Raw genomic sequence first — 24,832 nt, 5'->3', positions numbered from 1 at the left:
TTGCACTTATTTTCAAGTGTAGTGTCCTAGCAGCATGAGCTTCTATAGTGCACAAGAAATTGAAAAGGGAAAAAAGGACCGACAATTGTTTATGCTTCAACTAAATTTCTCAGTTCAAAGTCATTAATTTGACAATAATATATTTAAGAACCATGCACGCAATCTAAAAATTCAACAGTGAGAGAAGCTTAATTATGTGCGACAATAATATTTAACAACTGTGAGAGAAGCTAATGTGGGACTTTACGTAATTGGAGTCTTATGTGTCTATATCTCTTATTACGTGACTATTTAATTGAATTTTACATTATAAGATGATGATTGACGTTCTCTTATCAAACAAAAGCTTATGTTGTCATACTGTAAATCTGAACCATTGACTATATTGATTGTTGCCTGAATATTATAATAATTTAAAAACCCATCATTTTGATATTTATTTTGTGGTAATATTATACTGGTGGATTAGGAGGTTAATTTATGGTGGATGGATGATATTATTATAATTTATAACTAGTTTATTTTGTTGGTAGAATATATGCATGTATCATAAATTCATATTGAGCAGTGTGGTGTATGTAATTATCTTGTATTGATGGCTTTGATATGAGATGAAGGAGGTGGCAGTGGCAAAATCCATTACCTAGAAAGCAGCCTCTCAAGATTCATCACTTCCTTTCGTTTTTAGATGAAATTAATTAAACAATCTGTTGAGCGTTGAGTGCCCGTTAGCCCGTGGGCATCGTAAGGGTTTTGAAACAAAAGCTTTATATGTATGTGCATGCATTCAAAATTTTTAATCAAGAGTATCTGTAGCACCCTTCTCTATAGCTTTTATTTTATTTTATTTTATAAAAAGTTTCAACAATATTAAAGGTATCAAGAGGTTCACTAACTTTTACTCACCAAATAATGTGGGAGATGACTGGAAATCTGCGCGAAATTGCTCATATATATGAGGTTCTCGCTTGGCAGATATATTGCAAATATAAAGTCACGAGAGTTTTGTTATTCACTACTAATTGATTTTGAGTTGAATGCTCTAATTTTTTTTTTCATAATATATGAGCAAACCATTTATATGTCATACCAAACGACCACATGTAATTCACGTCATCTAATATGAATTGTCTACGTGTATTATTAGCTCAATTGAAGTGGGTTGGATTACTCTTTTCTTTCACCATAAGCAAAGTATAGTTTTCATGCATTTACATGACTTGTATATGATATTCCGTTAAGAAAAATTATGTTCTTGTCAATAACAATTTAATATGTGTGTAGAAGTTTTTTTTATTTATTGTGTATTTTTTATGAATTATGTTTACAAATATATCAAATTGTAATTTACAGAAAGGAAGAGTTTCTTCTTCCCGAGAATCACGCAAGCGTAATCATTTTATAAATTAGGGGCCCAATAACCTGAGAAGTTCAGTGGATGGTCATTGCCTGGGTGGTTGCTTGTGTTGTGTCATTGCCTCAAGACTTAGACAAAGGTGATATATACAGAGCAGAGCAGAGAGGCCATTCACTCGCATGGTCGCATTCATACTTTACAAGCTATATATATTTCTTTCTCTGCTTAATTTCTTATCCTTCTTTTCTTTTCTTTTCTGGTAAGTTCTTATCCTTCTTTCCTGATTGAGTGAGGCACCTTCAATTGTGTTTTACTATTTTAGGGGAAACTTCTTTTTTCTTTTTTCTTTTTTTAAATTTTATGAAGAGCCACTAGATATGCTTTGGTAAATAAGATTTATTTGGTGAACATCATGGACTTATATAATTGTTTATTTATTTGTTTAGAGAAAGGAGAGGGCAATAATCAAACTCTTACTATATGCTTTATCTCTAAAACGCCCGTCTTTCAATCTATAATTTTAGAGTAAGGTCTTGATGGAGACACCCCAATCCCATGTAGACCCACTGATTTTTGACACATAACTTCAAGTTGAAGCCCTTTATTATTACAAACTCTAATGCCATGGGTGGGTTTTGAACCTCAGACTCAGTATGAGGTTAAACACTCTTAACCACTACGGTATGACCCCATTGACCATCCAACTTCAATGTAGGAATAAAAACTCTAAAACTTTATACATACTTTAAAATAGCTTATTCCAAACGAAAAAAGATTATATCAAACTATAAACCAAAACTTTATTAAGTATTCCATTAAAATCAATAAAAAAATTTGCTCAGGAAAATTTATATCAAGTTCGCAATAACTAAGAAAAATTATTGTGACTTCGATAGAAAAAAAGAGGAAAAATTATTGTGTGATACAAAAATATGATCGCTTGGTATAACCAGTCTACGTATTATAATATGGGTGTAAATAATATAATTGGTATTTCCCACTTATTTTAACATTGCACAATGATTGCTCAATAATAAATCAGTGAACTTCAAACATATACTTTGATATGCTTAATGCAAAACATAAGGTTACGTAACGAAAAGAAGACCTTTATACATTTATGAGGGCCTAATAAATCACCGAAGTAATCGGTCCATCTAATATGTCAACCACTTTGCAGGATATATTGGCCTTGTACTGTACTCACTCAAATCCCGATGGGTCATCCATCTGTCCCATTGGGCACATCCATGTTGTCATTGGATAAATTTGGGCCGAAAATACCCCCAGTATTTTCAAGTTAACCTGCTTAAGCTGTAAACTTATCGGCCGCAGCACACACACTATTTTTTTTTTATCAATTTATCATAGTAGTTTATGATCCAATAAGATTTGCTTCATTTGCGTATAAAAATAACAATGTAACACGCAAGGGGTTTGTAGCACAAATGATTTAAGAGTATTTATCTTTGTAACCGAGATTCTAGATTTGTTTCCCCCTTCTCTCAATATGACTTGTATCAAAAAGCAACAATGTAACGCAAAAATGTAATTTAATTGCACCTAGCTAGGAAACTACCTCACACATTCACTCTTACAATCGTATTAACATAATTGGGACATCCATGTACAATCTCATACATTATAATAATATTAGAGTCATAAAAAACTATCTCAAATTTAAGTCGCCAAATAGATATATGGCATGCCGATATCTTACCTACTATAAACAATAAAGTTTAAAGTGGCACCACATATGAATAAATGAAACATTACCGCATCATTTCGGATATGAACTTTTGGGATTTGTTTTGACATCCCTATCATTACTCATTTTCATCAATGGTGTCCTTAAGGTCACCTTGAACAAATCGACGCCAGTACCAATGCTTCACCCACACCGTATGCACTTGATCCAATGGGATTCCTTTCGTCTCTGGCAAGAAAAGCACGACGAAGACGGTCATTGCCACAATCCAACCGCCGTAGAACAAGAATGTGGCATATTTTAAATGGCATAGCATGGACAAAAAGGTTTGGGATAGCACAAATGTAACACCAAAGTTGACAGCAAGCCCCATGCTTTGGCCTGTGGGTCGAATTTTCATGGGGAAAATCTCACTTGGTATAAGCCAACTCAAAGGACCCCATGACCAACCAAAACCAGCAGCATAGAAACACATCAACACCAGAACTAGTATGGCATAGCCCTTTGAGATGTGCCCGTTGCCATCGGTACCTGTTTTAGCTGCTAGAACAATAGCCACCGCAACCTGCACAAAAACGTATGCCAATTTATATGTTATGCAGCTCGCTTCATGATTGTATTTCACCTGCACATAGAGGCTTTCATTCTAGGTCCTTTGACCATAAACCCAATCAGTTTAATTCTAAGGGTTTCATACTCAAATCAAATGTATTATCTTTTTCAAGGTAAAATTTTACGAATGTCACCTGGATTTTAGGCCTTGTTGGAAAATGTCACTTGAAAAGAAAATTGAAGTAATTTATGACCTCAATTTAAATTTTGTTGCAATGTACTACCTACGATTAACTTCATCCTCTTTAATTTTTTTTTTATATAAAAAAAGTTGCACGTGTTTCACACATTATCCTTTAAAAAGAATTTGTATCAATATTTCCGACACCAAAATACCCTTCAAGAGAGTAACATGTGAATCACGCACGATTTTTTGGACGAAAAAATAGTCAAAGATTGACAACATAATAAGCTCTTATAATGTAGAAGATGTACATACCTGACAGATGATCATCTGGATGCCACCCTCCATGAACAAAAACCTCCGGCCATGACGATCAACCATGTACGTTGACACAAGGATCGAGCCAAGATTAACCAACCCAAGAATAATAGACGCAATGAGAGCAGAGTTGTTGCCAAACCCTACAGACTGAAACAACACAGGCGCATAGAAAGCAATGATATTAATGCCAGTGACCTGCTGAAAAAACGGCACGGCAATGGCCCCGATCACAAGCTGAGGCCTGTACTGCCTCTGAAATATGGTCACAAAGGGCTCCTCGTCGAGAGCTTTGGCGATCTCGCTGGCCTTAACGAGCTGGGCAAGCTCTGCTTCGATATCCTCCTTGCCTCGGATTTTGATGAGAGATTTTCTGGCTTGGTCTGGTCTGTTGCGTTGTACTAAGCTTGTGGGTGAGTCTGAGATGAAGAGGGCGCCGATGGTCATGATGGTGGCTGGGACTATGGCTAGGCCGAGGGAGAGGCGCCAGCCCCAGCTGTGCTTCGAGGTGGCGTAGTTTATGCAGTTGGAGGCCACCACTCCGATTCCGATGAAGAACTGGAAGCCTGTGCTGAATGCGCCGCGCCACTTGGGTGGTGCGATCTCTGAGAGGTAGATTGGAGCAGACTGTTTGGACATTGTTAGAAGGGGATGTTAGTAAATGTGGATTCATATTGAGCAATGCAATTGGTTTTCTTATTTTTTATTTTTTGACAAGACGATTCTAAACCACTATAATGTACAAGTAGGTGAATTTCTGTGCAAAATCGAGTGACAAAACAATCTAATTAAAGATGACATGTATTGAGAAAGTAAAAATAACCATTATTTTAACTGGATGAACAACCACTCAACACTGCCTTGACGGTATAAAAAATCCCACTTTTTGTCAATACTCCAATGTTATAATTTGGAAGAAATTATTGGGTCCAAAATCCCATTTTTGGGAATGTAATAGAATCTTCCATTTTGATGGGCTATATTCTTAGCAAACCCAAACATAGCGTTAGAGATTGGTAGACTTACTTGGTTTGTGAACCCAACACCAAATCCAAGCAAGATACGGCCCAAGATAAGCATGGCAACATTGACAGCCCCACCATTGATAGCAGACCCAGCAAAGAAGGTACACCCACCCAGCACCATGACATTCCTTCTGCCCACTATCCTGGCCAGACGGCTGGCTACAAGCGAGGCAGCCAAACCCGCTATGTAGAGAGAGGATGTGAAGGACGTCAAAACCTGACTATCATACACACAATACATGTTTTTGGGGGCACTTCCTGCTTCCTTTCTCAGCACTGATGGGAAAAATTTATTCAGAAACGATGGCATTGTCGTCACTCCTCCTGAGAAAATTTGTGCATTTTCATGGTTAATTTCATGCATTTGATCAGCGAATTATTCACTTGAATATGATAAGTATAGTGCTAGGTAGGTTTAATATAATCAACGTGCCATTCAGTTCATTATGTCTGATACCAACACGTATTAAAAATTTAAATTCTTCCGTCCGAAAGATGCAGGCGAAATTGAGCTGGTTAGCTCCGCCGCATCTTAATTCTCTTATCAAATAGTTTGATATGTTGTAAAAACTAATGAGTAAGATATATTTTTATTCCAAATGTGTGGTTCTTAAATGAAGGTTCACGTTCAAACATTGGCGGAACCACATAGTGGGCTGTAGCCCAATGAAGGTTTGTGGAAAACAAAAAAAAAACAAAAAAAAACCTATATTGCCAAGTATTTTAACTTTAAGTTTTTTTAAAAAAAAAATACACAATTTCATACTTTACCAACACCAATAGGAACAGTCAGAGGTCTTTGCCTTTTTTATTTAGTGTCGAAGATTGTTGCAACACCAATACGCATGGTAAGGGTAAAGTCTTGGCTCTAATTCTCCAATTTTAATCTTTTTTTATTATTAATTTATCTCAAAAAAAGAGAAGCATTTTTCTAAATGAAATTCACCCTTTCGTGAATAATATAACTATAATTTCATTTGTTTTTTCTTGTGTTTACAACTAGCATGATTTATATAATAGTATACTTTTATTTCTAGAAACTGTTTTTTTTTAAATTTATTTAAAAATATCATTAGATTTTAAGCTAATAATTTTAACTAACCCACCCTATGAAATTCATGATTCTGCCTTCAAATTTAAGTAATTGCAATATATAAAAGTAGGTATACCTAACCAGAATATGAAAATAAAAATCAAGATGATGCTACTCATATAATAATGAGGGGAATAAAGAATTGTATAATTCTTTGTTTAATAATATGAATCACTCAAACAAAATGATAATGAGGGGAAGAAAGCACTAGGAAGGCTTTTAAAAAGTGGCCAAACAAGATTCAACCTTAAAAATCATCGCACCTGTAAATGCAAAACCCAAATTGGTTTCGATTACTAAAATTGATTAGATATATCTATGCTATCTTCTTAATAACAAAAAAATATAAAAAATAAAAACCATGGGACACCCAACCTAACCTAACGGTCAACAGCATTCAGTCGCAAATTTGTTGTCAATTATGGAGATTGGAAAAATCTGTTTTGTTCTTTTTCTTTTCCAAGATCATAGACTTTTGACAAATAAACCAAACTCTACCCAACCCAACCAAAACTTGAGCTTCCAGAGCCTAGCTGGCTTTATAAAAACATCATCATGATTCATGAAATAATATCAACTCTTGAATTATGAGAGCTAGCTAGCTGCCAAGGGAAAGGCCCAAGATTCAATTTCAACATGTCCTTTGTAGGTAAGATTTGTTCTCTTTGTTCAGGAAAAGCTTTTCAACTTAGGATATAGGCAATGGATATTATGACTTTCAATTTAGTTTTTGACATTTAATACATACATTGTCATTGTCACGGTATAAAAGTTAGAAAAACTTATTTTACGTCCGTGATTTATGTGCTTGTGTGAGAAATTTCTGATCGTATCAACGTAGAATTCGCATTTGATTAATTGGTCGAAATAATTACCAGAAAATAACTATCAACTAATATTGTTTAAGTTGAACGGTGACTACCCATAATTCTAATATTTGCAGGCTACAACTACTGAACTTAATTTCACTCACCAATTGCAAATTTGGAACCCTCTCATGCTTCTTCTAATAGTTCTTTTTTACTTTTAGTTTTTGGATAGTTTTGTCAGGTGAAAAACTTCATTAAACTGGAAAAAAAAAAACATAAACAGACGAGGAAGGAAAAACTTAATAGAAAACACTAAAATAAAGTCTAGTTAAAATCGAACGTCAACATTAACGAAACCGCTAAATAATTAACACAAAACGCACCTGAAATTCCGATGTCATAACCAAATATGAGGCCGCAAGACGCAGCGACGATGCACGTGATCACGACGGAAACCGTTATCTTGCCCTCGACGCCAGTGACAGCCAGAGGCCCGTCAACGGCGAAACCTCCCACGGCCATTTCCTCAAATATATATCTTCCACACTTTCCTTCCCTTTCTCTCTTTTTGATTCTCTCGGGAACCAAACAGTAGCTAACGCTTAAATTACTACTCGAGTCAAAACGAAAGGAGCGCTCTAAGTCCACTGTCCACGTTCTGATGACAGTTTGTAGGGTGCGTGAGAGAGATTTTGGGGTCAAGAAGTGATTAATTTTTATAAGCAAAGACTAATGGCGTTGCAATTTGCAATACTTAAAATTTAAGCGACTTTACCCGCCACCAAAATAAGAAAAGCTACCTACCAGTAAGCTGGTCTATATTTCTAACCTATCAAACTCCTCCTCACATAAAAAAAATTGTTGGGTTTTGTTTTTGGTTTTTATAATACTTCCAATGAGGGGGAAAACACTGTTGATTCCATTGTCGGATATATGACTTTAGGTAAATTTTGATTCAGGGAATCAAACGAAAACCACACGTTTCAGATAAATTTGATTTGAGTATCTTAAAAAAGAAAAGTAATTACGTAAAGTGTGGAATGAGTGAAAACGGGAAAATAACCACAAAATTTTCTCCCATGGTTGTCTACCATAATTATCACTAATTATGTTTAAATTTGTTAATCATCTTTTTCTCTTTTTAATTCGAGAGAATGTAAAAAAAATACATAAGTCAAACCATTGCAATTAACTATTTAAATTTTAAGCCAACTGTCTTGAAAAAATGGGGAAGGGGTAGTTGGTCATGGAACAAAGCGTGCACCTTCCCTTCCATATTTCATTTTTTTTTAAAAGCTTCCCTTCCCTTGTAGGCATGCAGTTTAACGTTTTGTGTGTGGGATATGAGATGGCTTCTACCACTTGAATAGAAAGGGAAACTACAGATGGAAATGTTTGGAAGATTAGTAAATGGTGTCTCAAATTGATGGGTTGTTTCCATAAGCAGTTGCTGAGGGTCATATCATGATGTGTTTAAACTGGTGCTCAGTGTGAGGTGGATACGCGAGTCTCACCTAATCAAATGACTTTATAGCTGCCCTAGGTTACCAACAGACATCTTATGAGAATTTTAAAGAGTTGTGTTTACCATTATAGTCCAAAATCTTGATCCAACCGCAATCGCGTTACAACACTTTGTTTGATTGAAATATACTTCACTACTACAGTATGACTCATAAGGCACTCTGCTATGCTCTCTTGTGCCCTTTGAGTCAACTATTTGTGCTTAGAGTTTATTTGAGAATGCTTCTTAATGGGTTAAAAAAGTATTTTTGATAACAAAAAGTGTTTATGACTGCGTTTGACAGACAAATTTAAATGTTTTTATTTTTTTGTGAAGGACCAACATGTGCTTTTTCAAGAAGAACTTCAAGTGTTTTTACAGGCAGCACTTGGATTCTTAACAAAAACGCTTACAAACAAAATGCTTCTTCTAAAAGCAATCTCACAAACCCTTAGCATCATTAATAACAATAATGTAGCCACAAATAAGATAGTTTCCAAAGGTTCGGAAGAGTGCATTTGCCATGACACACTTTTCAGCTGATTGGACTTTTGTACAGGCCATCCTGGCACAATACTCATGCTCGAAGAGTATAGTTTGAGAGGAAGATAAGGTTTTATGCTTGTGGCCTTCGTTGTATTCTACGTGCCATTGTCTGTTTTCTGTTTTCTAGAAGAAACATCGACAAATTTTCCTTTGGGTAAATAGAATCAGGAATAGTTAATGATGATGAAAGCATTTTCCTCTGGGTAAAACATCGACAATTTTTTTGCTTGAACTCACAAAAACTGGGAGTTTGTTTGCCTGCCAATGCCTATGTGCAGTTTTCTAGCAGTGCATCTCTTGAAAAAAGCAAAAAGCAAAAACAATTTTTTTTTTTATATATAAAAAAAACAGAGGAAAGAACAAAAGAAAAAACGAAAACAAAGTACAAATAAGGATATGCCTCCAATCTCCTCCATTTATCAACAATCCGTGCTTGGAAATTCAGTGCTGGTTTAAGGGATCAGTTTGAAGGACTTAAAAGTTGTCCTTCTTGTCATAAAAAAAACAAAGTTGTCCTTCTCCATAGGGCTTATCTTTCTTGGTCGACCATAAGGCTTATCTATCAGTCAGAGTTCGATTGTTTGACTTGAAATATTATGGGCTCAAAATGGGCCCAACCCACATAAAAGACCTCTTAGAAAGGTGACATTTTTTTTTTTTTTTTGTCTGAATCATGAGGTGGTCCTGGATTGGCTCCAACTATGGGTGGCACCTTTAAGCCTTAACCACAACCCAGACTAATCCCCACTCACACCGGGTCAGCCCGTAAAGGGTAAAGTGTTGGCCAAAGTGGTGACTCCGTATGAGAGCAGGGATCGAACCCCTGACCTCTCTTAAGGAATGAGAGTGCCGAACCACTCACACCAACCACTTTGGTTTAAGGTGACATTTTTAATTAAAGAATGAAATGTGACATTTTAATTAAATAATAAAATGCGACACTTTAATGGTGTGTTTACTAATTAGGAATCATAATTTTCATCAGGAATTGAATTTCACCTATAGAGGATTCCTGCATTTACTTCACATCAAGGAATTGAAAAATAAGAGGGGCCCACACAAAATGAGGAATTGAATTCCTGATTTGGAAGGAATTCAATTATTGGGTGGGAAGTGATATTCTAATTTCGGGAGAACTAACCCATTAGGAATTCATTTTTTTTTACCCAATATATCCTCACACAATTTTAAAATTTCCAAATTTATCATCTACTTTAACCTAACAACGAGGACATTTTAGTAATTAGTATCACTCCTACCCTAATTCCATATGATTTAGTAAACAACTTCAATAGGAATTTGGAATCTAACTCCCCTCAATCCATATGGTTTAGTAAACAACTTCAATAGAAATCCAAAATCTAATTCTCCTAAATCCAACTCCTCTTCAATTCAATTCCTCCTAATGCAATTACGGATTAGTAAACATGTCATAAGTTAGTTCCTAATTAAGTCCTTACAACTTTCAAATGGCGAGAAAAAGTGGGGTAATGAGTTAGAATTATGATAAGTCAATAAATTGATCCCATCTAATGTAACAAGAAAGGAAACCCCACCACTATGAAATTCAATGAAGAAAAGGAAAAATTGAGTATGAGAGCCTTGAGCACTAAAATTTATGTTTGGATCCAACCTTGTCCAATGAAATTTTAGGACTGAAACTCATATTTTGGTCCTCCCTATTGGAGCACAAAAGAGTGACTTAATTATTACTCACTTCAAATATTTTAAAACAAGTTAATACATAATTTAAATTCAATTTAATGATATTTATCTTTCAAATGTTAAAAGATGTTTCAAGTCTTTATAAAATCTCGAAAAGAATCAAATGAATCATAGATTGGATTGCAACTTAAGAAAACAAAAAAGCTTTTATGTCATGTTTACTAATTCGTAATCGGATGAGGATGAATTGAATTGATGAGAGTTAGAATTCGGATTCCTATTAAAATTGTTTATTAAACAACATGAAATTGGGGTTAGAATTGTATTGATTTCTTGTAAATTGTTTACTAAATTCCCATGAATCATAATTGAAACCAAATTGATTAATAAAATACTCTTGTTGTTAGGTTAAAATAGATATACATTTGGAATTTTAAAAATTGTATGAGGTTATATTGGGTAAAATAGATGGATTCCTTAACGAGTTAGTTTTCTAAAAATTAGAATATCACCTCCAATCCAAGAGTCCAATTCCTCCAACATTGGAAGTTGAATTCCTGGTTTTGTATGTATCCCACTCGCATGTGAAGAAAATACAGATTAGTTCGACGACCCTCAAAAGATGCTTCTACATATTGGCGGGAAAGGGGATAAAACGGAGAGAAGACCGGTTCACTGGCTAGAAGACAGTAAACAAAGTAAAGCAAAAAACGCGGTAAATAAAGAAACAAAAGAGGGGCATATTCGTCAAGATAGCGTCAATGTCTTAAGCCCTTCACTCTGCTCACAAAATCCCCATCTCAAATTACAAACCCTAGCGCGAGCCCTCCGCCGCAGCCTCAGACTCAGACGCTCTCAGTTTCAAGCTCTCAGAGATGTCGCACTTCGGACGATCTGGACCTCCAGATATCAGAGACACCTACTCTCTCCTTGTCCTCAACATCACTTTCCGTATGTACCTTTTTGCCCTTCTCCTCCGTTCCCCTTTTCGGTTCTTCCTTGTTCAAAACCCTAACAATCTCTCTCTTTCTTCTGCTTTCTCTTTTCTGTGTGTGTTTTACTAGGAACCACCGCAGACGATCTCTTCCCGCTCTTCGACAAGTATGGCAAGGTAGTCGATGTCTTCATTCCCAGGGACCGAAGAACCGGTGATTCGCGCGGATTTGCTTTCGTTCGGTATAAGTATCAAGACGAGGCTTCAAAGGCCGTAGAGAAGCTCGACGGTTAGTTTCTTCTTCTTCTAATCATAAGGAGAGGCTAGGGTTTTGTAATTAACCAATCGATTTTGCTTTCAGGGAGAGTTGTCGATGGAAGAGAGATTATGGTTCAGTTTGCTAAATACGGCCCCAATGCTGAGCGTATGTAAGTTTTTTGTGTAATGTTATGGGTATTGAGCAATTGGTTTGTTGCAAGTTATGGTCTTTTCATTGTTGAGTGGCTGTTTTATTAATTTGAAAGTTGTTGTTTTGTTTTTTCAATTTCTAGCCACAAGGGTAGGGTGAGTGAATCATCTTCCAAGCTCAAATCAAGGTCCAGAAGCCGCAGCCCTCGTCCAAGGTGATATTTTTTCTTTGCTAGAATTGCATAATTAGTTGTATTCTGATCCTAAGTAGAATTTGGGTAAAGCGATGTCAAACTTTGTGGTCTAATGTAGGGTTGCTAGTTCTTTTGCAACACTGTATATCCATTGCAGTTTCCTTCTTAATAATTTGTGAGTTGGTACTCAGAGCCCACTGTTGCTTTAGTACATCTAGGAATTTAATTTTAGCAGCTGATGGTTCTCATTTGCCATTGATGTGGACACAGCATGTGCAGTTCAAGGGGCATTCTTTTGTAGCATAGGGTCTCTTTGTACTTATCAAAATTTTCTTTTTATTTATTAATCCTTATCTTAGATTGTTGTTTTTCATCTTCCTACATATTTTTTGAGGTTTTGGTGAAATTTTCTATTTTTTTTCAAGGGTCTTACACCATACATCATTTTTCTTTCTCTGTTTATTTTTTCTGAGGGGTGCGGATTGTTTTGGTACATGAATTACTGTTTTTATATTTTATCATTTGGTTCCTAGCATAATTCCAGAGGACCCATGGCCTCTTTAACAGGGCTCAGGTGGGCTCAACAGTCTGAAATTCGAAACACCTCTTATTTCGATCCCAAACACAGCTCGTTTCATGTGTTGAATAGTAGGATCAGGTCTTTACTACTCCTTTATGCTGTATGATGCTATGGGTGGAAGATGTTGTGTTTAAGTGATTTGATTATTGCAATGGCACAGTCCACTTCGGTTTCTATTCTCACTGAACTAAATTTAGATGGGTTTGAGGTGTTTATTTGTAGCTGATACAACTAAATATACTTGTAACTAATTTTGTGCTTTTGAAAAGGTGTGCTACTAACATGACCTTCTTGAACTGTTACCGATTTATTTTCCAGTCTATTTGTGGAAATTAGTCTGCAGCAACTGACCCTATAGATTTTCAGGTATCGAGATGAACATAAGGATAAGGATTACAAGAGAAGTCGCAGTCGAAGTAGGGAGAGACATGGTCGTGACAGGCATCATAGGAGTGAAAGAGAGCATCGCTATAGAAGCAGGAGCCGCAGTGCAAGTCCTGATAATCATAAATCCCGCGAGAGGGGTAGATATGATGATGAGCGGCGCAGTCGGAGCCGGTCATATGGAAGGTATAAAATGTTGTTTCTCTTTCCCCCCAATCTTCTATCATGAACTTTTGTGCCTTACCAAAGTGTTTTTTGGATTCAAAATGGCTGTATTCTTAAGTGCCTCTCCTGCTCGGAATAGCCCTAAATCTCGGAGAAGCCCATCTCCCCGGAGGAGCCTATCTCCCAGGAGGAGTTTATCTCCCCGGAGGAGCCTATCACCTCGGAGGAGCCCATCTCCTCGAAAGAGCCCATCTTCTCGGAGGAGCCCTTCTCCTCGTAGGACACCTTCAAGGGGTGAGAATGCTGATGTACGCAACCGGAACGAGCGCTCTCCTACCCCGAAAGATGTTTCACCACATGGTCGACGTGATGATTCTCCAAGTCCTTCCGCTCGTAAATCTGATGCTGATGTGAGCCCATACACCACACATAGACCTTTAACTTGTTTAGCTTTGGTTGGATTGCAACATTTTATTGGATAAATAAGTCTCTGCATGGGTTTTTTAGGTGGTTATTTTTGTTCTGCAGGAATGATGGACTCGAATACAAAGTTGCCTGGGATGATACTTTTGGCTAGAGCCCTTGTATCTGCGTTCGTAGTTGGGGGAAGAGTTTCATATTATGATCAACGTATTGAATGTTACATTTGACTGCCCTGCAGTTTTGTTGAAGGTTAAACATTTCTTTGTTGGACTCAGTGAGTTTCTTAACTCATCTAAGTTTGATGGTAGCTTTTTGTATTCTTATTTATGGGTTGGTACAATATTAAGTGTTTGCTGTAGTTTCTATGATGGCCTTAGCAGTCCCTGCCAGTGGGAGTCTTCTATTAATATTTTACATTGCAACTTTTTAGCTTGTGTGCTTGGTTTCCTCTTTAAATATTTTATCCTTTTGATTTCTTATTACTCATATTTATTTCTAGGTTTTTTTAATTACCTGAATTTATACCACTTAGTTATTTTACCTTTATCTGTTTTTCTTTCTTTAGATTGAAATGTGCTATGTTCATATACTTACGATGGTCCATATACTGGCCTTATTTAGTGATGTTCGGGAAGAGTGAACATTGCTGATTGACGAGATGCTGTACTAGCTGTTGGTGCTATTTTAACTACACAAATGGTAGATGTCAATATATCATGTCCATGCTGATTGCAGTCTGGTCTTATTCCTACTTACAATGGTCCATATACTGGCCTTATTTAGTGGTGTTCGGGAAGAGTGAACATTGCTGATTGACGAGTTGCTGTACTAGCTGTTGGTGCTATTTTTACTACACAAAGGGTAGATGTCAATTTGTCATGTTCATGCTGATTGCAGTCTGGTCTTATGCTGTTTTGCTGTCATGAAACTCTGGTTGGGTAAGAATAAAACTCATGATTTCAGTCTAATATCCATGGGGTTCTTTCTTTTCTCTGATCACACTTATTTTGCTTTACTGTTTGTAAAAGTTTGTTCCTACAAAGGAAACGTTGATGCTGTTGCCAAAAGTTGATCGGAATTCACTTGCCATTGCATGTAGCTGATGCGGTTTATATAAAAACACATTGACTTTTTCTCTTTTAGGTTCTTTTAGGGAAGAGAAGAAAAAAGGGGTGGGGTTTGGTTATGATTTTCACCAGTTAAATGTTACTGGACCATATTCTTGAGTCATGCCCTTGATGCAATATTGGTATATCTGGTAAATATTGCCGCAAGGTACTTGTTCAGCTGTGTGAAAGATTATTTATTTTCTGCAGAGTTAAGCTTGTATAATAATTTCTGAATAAGTTATGTAATTGTAGCCTTTCTTATGCCAATTTTCTTTTCATTTTGTAGAACTTATTTTGGGTCTCGGTACCAGTATCTTAATCACTGTCTTTTGACAAGTAACCAAATTTTGGACATGTTACGTGCATTTATCTCACTTTTATTTATTTTAATCATAGAGTTTTAGATTGAACCATGAGTATTTCTTGGTTGATGGTAATCATTGTTCATGACCAAATGTTGTCTTAATTAAATGTGGTCTCGGAGACTTGATTTTCACTTTATATTAAATAACTCCATCTATTTCTTGTTTACTCCCACTCACTTGTATGATTGGGTCTTAACCATTCAGATGAGTTAGCCTCTCAGATGTATGACTTGGTCATCGTCGACAGAGTTGATTAAGGTAACTTGGTCATGGATCTGGATCACCGTCAACCAAAGCTGAGGAATTTGTTTAAGTTTAAATCAATGTCTTCCTAGTTGCGCATGCTTGTTTGAGGTTGCAGTTGTAGCTATCTTAAAGCTTGCATTTGATGCTATGCGGCCAAAATTGTCTGCCTGTTTTCTAGTTTCTTTGGTCGGATAACTTAAACTAACTCTAGTCAAAAGTCAACTTAAAATCCATGTAATATCATATTTGTCTCACTTTATTTATAAAAAAAACTGATTTGGCTTGGGAAATCTTTTTTATGTTTCATGACGGAGGTGATTACGTGTTAGAGGAGACAAGGACCCCCCAAAAAAAATCAATAATAAGAAAAATGATACGAACATAATCTGTGTAAAGTGGGGAGCATAGCGACTCTAGCCAACTTGATTGAGTCCATATTTGCATAACAAGAAAAATGTTAAGATGGATTTTTGTGTGTTTTTGGTTTGAAAACGACACGTAATTGATGAAGTATCATAAGATGTAGACCATATAGCAAAAATCCAGGCTTGGATATGAGGAACAAAAGCAAAATATTAAGAAAAATATTAAGATGTAGATGTAAAATGGCAGGCATTTGTCACTAGCTAGAAGAAAAATAAACATTATTCAATCCAACGCCCAAAAGCATAAAACAACCTTTATCTGTCCAAGATCAAAACAAATAAAAGAAAACTAACCTACCGACAAAGGAGCAAATGATTATATAAGCAACTAAGAAAAATTATTTACAAAAAAAATAAGAGAGATTGCGTCATGTCTTAGCCCATAGATGCTGAGTCCTTCTAAATAATTTCATAATCAGCATTGCTACATGTCCTTTTTTTTGGACGACTTGTAAAGATATAGAAAATAGAAACAGGATCATGTCATCCTTTTGGAATTGATCATATTTTTCTGTCCAACAAATTATGTTTTGAGTTTAACGCACAAGGGGGCTTTGCATTTGAGTTCACTAGAATGGGGCCTTGTGCGACTCAAATGCAGGATTCCCCATGTGTGTGTCTTCGGCTGGACGGGTGAGGTGGTCTGCCTGCCAAACTCAAGAAGAGAAGGAGGGAGAGTGGAGGTGAAGGTTATTTGGGATATTTGAAGGATATATAATATGCTGTAATTTCCTTCTTTAGGCATGCACATTTGTAATGATTTTGTGATTTTTTTTGTTTTTCTCAGGCATTTGTAAATGCTTTTTTGAATTCGTTGGTCTGGCTCCAATATAAAATTTGATTCTATTTTAATAAGAAGTTGACTAAACACGCCACCCTTGACACTGGACTTAATAACAAGAAATTTAGAAAACAACAAAAGAAGGCTTTCCAAGTTCATAAGGTAATTTTTTTTTTTTGGTCGAAGTTGCAATTCATTGATTTGGTCGAAGTTCATAAAGTCCTCTTCGTCAATTTGTCAAAAGGAACAGAAGGTAGAAGAATTACAATTCAAATACCAGTGGGATGTTAAACCATGACAAGCACCATGGGAACATCAACCTCTAAGAAGCGTTTACGCTCTCTAAGTTTCTTTATCACGTTTGTGTTTGTTTTCATCTCATCAGCAAGTTATGTTGCTTCTGCTGCTTCTTCTCTTGAAGAAGCCGGTGCGCTTCTGCAGTGGAAAACCAGCCTTCAAGACCCTCAGTCACAACTAACTTCATGGACTTCTCTGCACTCTTCCAACACAACAAGTCCATGCACTTGGTTTGCCATTTCTTGCAGCACTGCTATGAGTGTGATCAAAATAAACTTGACTAAGTCTGGTTTACAAGGTACGCTCTCTGGATTTTCGTTCTTGTTGTTCCCGAATCTTGAGCATTTTGATCTCAGCATGAACTCAATCTTTGGTACCATTCCACCTCAAATCAGTCAGCTCTCCAAACTAGTCTATCTTGATTTGTCCTGTAATCGGTTGAACGGTTCAGTTCCTGCTTCTGTGGGAAATCTGAGCAATCTGGCTTACTTGGATCTGTGTAGGAACTATCTAAATAGTTCCGTTCCCTTAGAAATGGGGAACCTTTCAAGTTTGGTGGAGCTTTATTTGAATACCAACAATCTAACAGGTTCCATCCCATCAACTCTTGTGAACTTAAAAGGGTTAAGATTGTTATACATGTATGAGAACATGCTTGCTGGCTCCATTCCCCTAGACATAGGAAACATGGTATCTCTCAGGAATATAAGCCTTCACGACAACAATCTTTCTGGTGCTATCCCAGTTTCCTTATGTGACCTGAGAAACCTTACCTTGCTTGAACTCTATCGGAATAATCTTTCAGGCCCTATTCCGGAAAATATTGGAAACTTGAAGTCTCTTCTTGTTCTAAATCTAATGGAGAATAACCTCAGTGGTCCTATTCCCTTGTCAGTTGGTAATTTGAGCAAGTTACAAGTTTTATACATTCGTGACAACCCACTGTCAGGTTCCATTCCTGAAGTCATAGGAAATCTCATGAATTTGGTTGTGTTCCGAGTTGCCAGAAACAATTTAAGTGGTTATTTGCCAGAGAACCTCTGCAAAGGTGGAAAGCTTCAATACTTCACTGCAAATGGCAATAGTCTAATAGGCCGAATACCCAAAAGCTTGAGAAACTGCACAACCTTGTACAGAGTCCGACTTGATGGAAATCAAATCACTGGAAATATATCTGAAGACTTTGGTGTTTATCCAAACTTAGATTACATAAATCTAAGCGATAATAAATTTTATGGCGAAATTTCGGACAAATGGGGTAAATCTCTGCAACTTGTTGTGAAAAATGGACAAAACAATTTCACTCACTCCCCTAATGATCTTGTTGTTGATGGACTTTGTGACACACACAATGATGGATGAATCACACACAAACTCTTGAGACAACAACCAAACATAAAGTGACACAAGAATTTATAGAGGTTCAGCAATTGCCTACATCCTCTTGGTGATCCCCTTGAGAAATTCACTTCATGAAAGAATAAGTTACAACTTTGGTTTTACACAGAAAAACCCCCTTAGAACTCTATTCTCTCTCCAAGCTCTCGTTTCTCTCACACCCCTTGCTCAACACTTTGATGCACTTGTGAACACTCTCACAACCCTTGGTGTTTCCCTCCTTGGTGTCTAGACTCTCAAGACCCCAACTCAGCTCCTAACTTGAACTGATTGCTCTCACTCACGTTCTCCCTTGGTGAGTTAACCTCTTTTGAACACAATAGCACCCAGCTACTTGACCACCTTGAGATTAACCACACTTTGTTTCTGCTTCAGCCACTTCCTCTTATTCAACTTGTTTTCTCCCTTGTGTTATCTTACTTCATCCCATTACCTACACAAGCCAATGGACACAAGATAAGGCACCATCTTGTCATCCACGTTCCTTCCTTTAGTCTCCCACTTAGACTAAAGATCAGATCATGCAAGTAAACAACTCCCACTTCAGCCACCTTCCACTACACCAGAAAATGGAGAGTGAATCTTTCAAAGCAAGACAAACAATTGGCAATGAGTGCTCTCCCAACTATCCAGCAGGTAGTCAACCCTCTTTTACCTCAGAAGTGACCCACTAAGCCTCTGAAATCTTGTGGAAAGCGATAGCCCTCGAAAACACAGTTGAAAACACGTAAGAAAACGTCACAGCACGATTTGGGCGACCGGTCGCCAGGAACTGGCGACCGGTCGCTTTTGGGCAGAGTCGAAACACATTGAATCTGTGCTAGGGCGACCGGTCGCAAATAGCTGGCGACCGGTCGCTCGTCTTTTTCGATTCAGACATTAAACCTGCTTCAAAACGACCGGTCGCCCAAACCTTGCGACCGGTCGCTGCCTCCATCACTTGCAACCTTAATGTGAGTCAAATTTCCAACAATCTCCACCTTGGCGAACCATTAATCACCCCGTGAACCATTGTTGACTTCTAGAACCTCTTCAACCTCTTAGAAACCGTTCTAGTAATTTCCAAGAGCTCCACCATGGCAATACACCTCTTGCCTCAATGCACCTTTGGTGGAAGGTGCTCCACCCAAGCCTAAACTTGAGTAACATGGACCTCTTGTGCAGAAAAGAGTTCCCCCTTGCCAAATTCATTGCTCCTTGCCTCCTTGGAACCTTGAATCTTGGACTTCCCTTGATATGCAAACCACATACCAAACCTTTGTTCACTAAATCCCCATTTAGCACCTCTTGCTCTTGGATTTAAGAACACATTTCTTTTCATCAATGCACTTCTCCAACTTTCCCGCTTCATGCTCCCTATAGCACTCCGAAATGTGGTTGGATCTTCTTGGTCCATCCATCCAAAACCTAGGGAAGGTTTGATGGATTCCTTGGGCCCGGACCTTGCAATTGATGATGACTCCACCTCAAGTAGAACCCCTTTGTGAGTTTGTTGTTGTTGCCCTCCTTCTTCAGCCCTTGTGTCAAGCTCCACCTCAAATGGAGTCCCTTCCATGACCACCTTGGCAAGAAGCTTCTCTTCAACAACATCCTCCCCATCATTTCTTATCTTGACTTCACTTTCTGCAGCTTTGAAATCAAGCACCTTTGATGATGAACCGTTAGTCATACAACCTTGACTAACCTTCCTTGCCCAACTTCTCTTGAGCACACTTGCAGCTACATTATGTTGGACCGGCTCCTTGACATTAAGACTTGTTGCTTGCTTTTCCTTGGTACAAATCTCTGCACCACTCAAAAGCTTGTATGTGTTGTTTGGTTGAATCTCCCCTCTCATAACCACCACAGAACCTTGTGTGACCATGAGCTTCCCTCCTTTGGCCTTGTAAGAACAACCTTCTCTATCCAAAGAACCAAGAGAGACTAGATTCGTTCTTAGTGCAGGTACAAACCTTACCTTACTAAGAGTCCAAACTTCACCACCTTGCAACTTGATCTTCACAGTCCCTATGCCCAAAACTTCACATGTAGTTTTGTCTCCCAACATAATCTTGCATGCATCCTTATCCTCATATGTGTCAAACATCAACTTATTTGCACACACATGATATGAGCACCCGGAATCTAAAATCCAACTTGAAGAAGAATTCTTACACGAAGAACTTGCCATGACTTCCCCGTTACTTTCATCCGTAACCGTCAAGAGTTCATCACATGTGTCCTCATCACACACGTGGGCTGAACTTCCAGCTTTCTTCATCTTGCTCAGCTTCTCCTTCCATACCGGACAATCTCGTCTCCAATGATCCATAGATCCACACTCGAAGCACCCTTCATTGTCCTTGGACTTAGTATTCCTTTTGCTGCCCTTGCCTTCTTGCTTGCTTGAACGACTCCTTGCGAACAAACCAGCATCTTGAGAGTTCTCCTCCGAACGTTGAGACATCCTGTGATGCGACATCACATCTTGCACCACCTCCTCAAAATTCAAAGTACTCTTCCCGAACATAAGTGTAGTTCGGAAATGCTTATAAGACGGAGGCAAGGATGTTAGTAACATGAGTGCCTTATCCTCCGTATTATACAACACATCCATTCTTTGCAAGTCAGCAACACATCTATTGAAGCTGCTCAAATGCTCCATTAGATTTCCTTCCTCCGCCATCCGAAGATTTAGGAGTTCCTCCTTGAGGAAGAGCTTGTTGGTCAGCGACTTCCCTGCAAACATCTCTTCGAGCTTCTCCCATGTTTGCTGCGCTGTGTCCTTCATCACGTTGATGAGCACCTCATCGGAGATGAAGTTCTCGATGGCTCCTCTAGCCAACTCATCTAGCACACCCCACTCCGCATCTGTCATGGTAACCGGCTTCTTCTCTTTGCCTTCCAAGACAACACTGAGATTTTGTTGTGTAAGGGCTGACTTCATCCTCCTTTGCCAAAGTGTGAAGTTCTCCTTCCCTGTGAAAGGCTTCAACTCCACCTTCATGCTGACAGATTGTGGTAGCCTCTGATGCATAGAGCTACTTCCACCTTCAGCTTCCTTGTCACTTGCCATCTTCAACACACTAGCACTTGCTGCTCCAACACAGCTCTGATACCACTTGTTGTGAAAAATGGACAAAACAATTTCACTCACTCCCCTAATGATCTTGTTGTTGATGGACTTTGTGACACACACAATGATGGATGAATCACACACAAACTCTTGAGACAACAACCAAACATAAAGTGACACAAGAATTTATAGAGGTTCAGCAATTGCCTACATCCTCTTGGTGATCCCCTTGAGAAATTCACTTCATGAAAGAATAAGTTACAACTTTGGTTTTACACAGAAAAACCCCCTTAGAACTCTATTCTCTCTCCAAGCTCTCGTTTCTCTCACACCCCTTGCTCAACACTTTGATGCACTTGTGAACACTCTCACAACCCTTGGTGTTTCCCTCCTTGGTGTCTAGACTCTCAAGACCCCAACTCAGCTCCTAACTTGAACTGATTGCTCTCACTCACGTTCTCCCTTGGTGAGTTAACCTCTTTTGAACACAATAGCACCCAGCTACTTGACCACCTTGAGATTAACCACACTTTGTTTCTGCTTCAGCCACTTCCTCTTATTCAACTTGTTTTCTCCCTTGTGTTATCTTACTTCATCCCATTACCTACACAAGCCAATGGACACAAGATAAGGCACCATCTTGTCATCCACGTTCCTTCCTTTAGTCTCCCACTTAGACTAAAGATCAGATCATGCAAGTAAACAACTCCCACTTCAGCCACCTTCCACTACACCAGAAAATGGAGAGTGAATCTTTCAAAGCAAGACAAACAATTGGCAATGAGTGCTCTCCCAACTATCCAGCAGGTAGTCAACCCTCTTTTACCTCAGAAGTGACCCACTAAGCCTCTGAAATCTTGTGGAAAGCGATAGCCCTCGAAAACACAGTTGAAAACACGTAAGAAAACGTCACAGCACGATTTGGGCGACCGGTCGCCAGGAACTGGCGACCGGTCGCTTTTGGGCAGAGTCGAAACACATTGAATCTGTGCTAGGGCGACCGGTCGCAAATAGCTGGCGACCGGTCGCTCGTCTTTTTCGATTCAGACATTAAACCTGCTTCAAAACGACCGGTCGCCCAAACCTTGCGACCGGTCGCTGCCTCCATCACTTGCAACCTTAATGTGAGTCAAATTTCCAACACAACTAACAAATGTTGAGATTGCAGGGAACAATATCACTGGTTCCATACCACCTGAGCTTGGAAACTTGACTCAACTTCATCTGCTTAATCTTTCTTCAAATCATTTAGTTGGGAAGATCCCTATGGAACTTGGAAGGCTGACTTTGCTTGTGAAGCTTATGCTGAATGGCAATCAACTTTCTGGTGGTATACCTCAAGAACTTGGATCACTAACTGACCTTGAGTATCTTGACCTGTCCACAAACAATTTGAGCTTGCCAATACCAAGTAGCCTTGGGAACTTTATGCATCTGCACCACATGAATTTGAGCAATAACATGTTGAGCCACAAAACCCCATATCAGTTGGGATTTTTACTTCAGCTGTCTGTGCTGGATTTGAGTTATAACTCTCTGGATGAAGAGATACCAACTGAGTTTTTTGGTTTGGATAGCTTGGTGACACTAAACCTCTCCCACAACAACCTCTCTGGTGGTATTCCAGGCACTTTTGATAAATTGCGTGGCTTGGAGTTTGTCGACATATCATACAATCAATTACAGGGTCCAATTCCAAACAACAAAGCATTTCAAGAGGCTGCATTCCTGGGGAACAAAGGTTTGTGTAATGCTAAAGGTCTGCAGCCCTGTCCTAGCAAAAAGAGGCCTAACTCGAAAGTCAGTTTCAAAATTGTGTACTTAGTTGTGCCACCTGTGGTGGGAGCACTTATAATTGCTTCATGTGGAATTTATATCCCTTTACTAAGAAGAAAGAAACGTCAACAAACAGAAGAATGTGACATGCCCCCCAAAGAATTTGAACTGCGTTCAATTTCGATTTTCGGTGGGAAGTTGTTATATGAAGAAATCATAAAAGCAACTGAGGATTTTGATGATTCATATTGCATTGGAAGAGGGGGAGTTGGAAGGGTTTACAAAGCAAAGCTGCCCTCAGATGACTTGGTAGCTGTAAAGAAGCTCCACAGTCCATGTGATGGTGAGAGGAGCTTCCAAAAGGAGTTCTTAAATGAGGTAAGGGCATTAACTGAGATACGCCATCGAAACATTGTGAAGCTTTTTGGTTTCTGTTCACATTCGCGACACTCATTTTTGGTTTATGAGTACCTTGAAAGGGGTAGCTTGTTTTCAATCTTGGCCAATGATGAGGAGGCTAGTAAATTGGATTGGAGTAAAAGGGTGAATATCATTAAAGGTGTGGCTCATGGCTTATCCTACATGCACTCTGATGTGTCCCCGCCAATTGTTCATCGAGACATATCCAGCAAGAACATTTTGCTAGATGCTGAATATGAGGCTTGCATTTCAGACTTTGGCACTGCTAAGCTTCTTGAGCAGGACTCATCTAACTGGACCGCCGTTGCAGGCACATTCGGATATGTAGCACCAGGTAATTTCTTGTCAAAGTCTGCCATGACATGTTGTCAGGCTGTCTATCTGAACTACACACTCAAATAAGAATCCACCTAATCAAACGATAGTTCAGATCGACAATCTGACACATAACATGCCACGTTATTCGACATAAGATCAGCTCTTGTGTACCTAATCTGTTGTACTCTTAAAAGAAAACTAAAAGACTATTTGACATTTATAACTTTTGTGTTTACCCTTTTGTCAGAGTTTGCTTATACATTGAAGGTGACTGAGAAATGTGACGTCTACAGCTTTGGAGTGTTAGCACTTGAAGTGATTAAAGGACAGTACCCGAATAATATTCTAATAGGGTCTTTGTTGTCACCAGCATTAAGCAGGGAAGGCAAAATTCCGGTGGAATTGCTGGATGGTCGCCTTCCACCACCCACAGATAAAGTTCTGGATGAAATTTTTACTATCTTGAAGCTAGCTGTTCCATGCTTGCATGCCAATCCAAAATTTAGGCCTAGCATGCTTGACGCTTCTCAGATTATAGCACTAGAATTCTCCCAGATAGAGAATGACAGATAGAGGGCTGAATTTATGTTTGGTTGAGGCATTTTGGAGAGGATATGAACTTGGATCATCTCCTTCAATTTGTATAGGCTAGATGTAGCTACCAATTAACTGAACTCTCTGTTTGTGTATAGACAGAATTTTGGTAAACACCCTCTTGCATGTTGTATAAATAATACGAATATCTTATAAAAGTATTCAGAGATGTAATTTTGGTGTTTGGTGATAATTTTTT

At 38.3% G+C, this 24,832-nt stretch overlaps 2 protein-coding genes and 1 pseudogene across 7 annotated transcripts; 2 read left to right on the top strand and 1 right to left on the bottom strand.

The window, feature by feature from the left end:
- Window positions 1–2,893: 2,893 nt before the first annotated feature.
- LOC110759560 (Major facilitator superfamily protein) lies at window positions 2,894–7,856 on the bottom strand. Its single transcript, XM_021961639.2, has 4 exons — window positions 7,430–7,856; window positions 5,146–5,468; window positions 4,117–4,746; window positions 2,894–3,630 (listed from the first exon to the last, which is right to left on the bottom strand). Exons 1-4 carry the CDS (start codon window positions 7,566–7,568, stop codon window positions 3,184–3,186), a joined length of 1,539 nt encoding a protein of 512 aa, XP_021817331.1. The 5' UTR covers window positions 7,569–7,856; the 3' UTR covers window positions 2,894–3,183.
- Window positions 7,857–11,536: 3,680 nt separating this feature from the next.
- LOC110759543 (uncharacterized) lies at window positions 11,537–15,250 on the top strand. 5 transcript variants are annotated; one of them, XR_002527136.2, is made up of 10 exons: window positions 11,540–11,712; window positions 11,826–11,984; window positions 12,057–12,123; window positions 12,247–12,318; window positions 13,244–13,447; window positions 13,545–13,836; window positions 13,955–14,123; window positions 14,471–14,548; window positions 14,633–14,787; window positions 14,878–15,250. XR_002527136.2 is itself a non-coding variant. In XM_021961616.2 (7 exons), the coding sequence occupies exons 1-7, from the start codon at window positions 11,637–11,639 to the stop codon at window positions 13,958–13,960; spliced, it is 876 nt and encodes a 291-aa protein (XP_021817308.2). In that variant the 5' UTR covers window positions 11,540–11,636; the 3' UTR covers window positions 13,961–14,278. The 5 variants fall into 5 exon arrangements, 1 of the variants encoding a protein (XP_021817308.2); XR_002527137.2 differs by having other exon boundaries at window positions 11,537–11,712; window positions 13,566–13,836; window positions 14,471–14,787; XR_002527135.2 differs by having other exon boundaries at window positions 14,471–14,787.
- Window positions 15,251–17,052: 1,802 nt separating this feature from the next.
- Window positions 17,053–24,799, top strand: LOC110759555 (uncharacterized; annotated as a pseudogene). The gene is made up of 3 exons (XR_015833490.1): window positions 17,053–18,340; window positions 22,668–24,055; window positions 24,287–24,799. The product of XR_015833490.1 is annotated as an uncharacterized LOC110759555 (transcript).
- The last annotated feature ends 33 nt before the right edge of the window (window positions 24,800–24,832 follow it).

The sequence above is a fragment of the Prunus avium genome, chromosome 1 (assembly GCF_965620075.1).
Source record: "Prunus avium chromosome 1, drPruAviu1.hap1.1, whole genome shotgun sequence".
NCBI lineage: Eukaryota > Viridiplantae > Streptophyta > Magnoliopsida > Rosales > Rosaceae > Prunus > Prunus avium.
The sequence above is the reverse complement of the archived record's forward strand: the minus strand, read 5'-3'. Positions and strand labels throughout refer to the sequence as shown.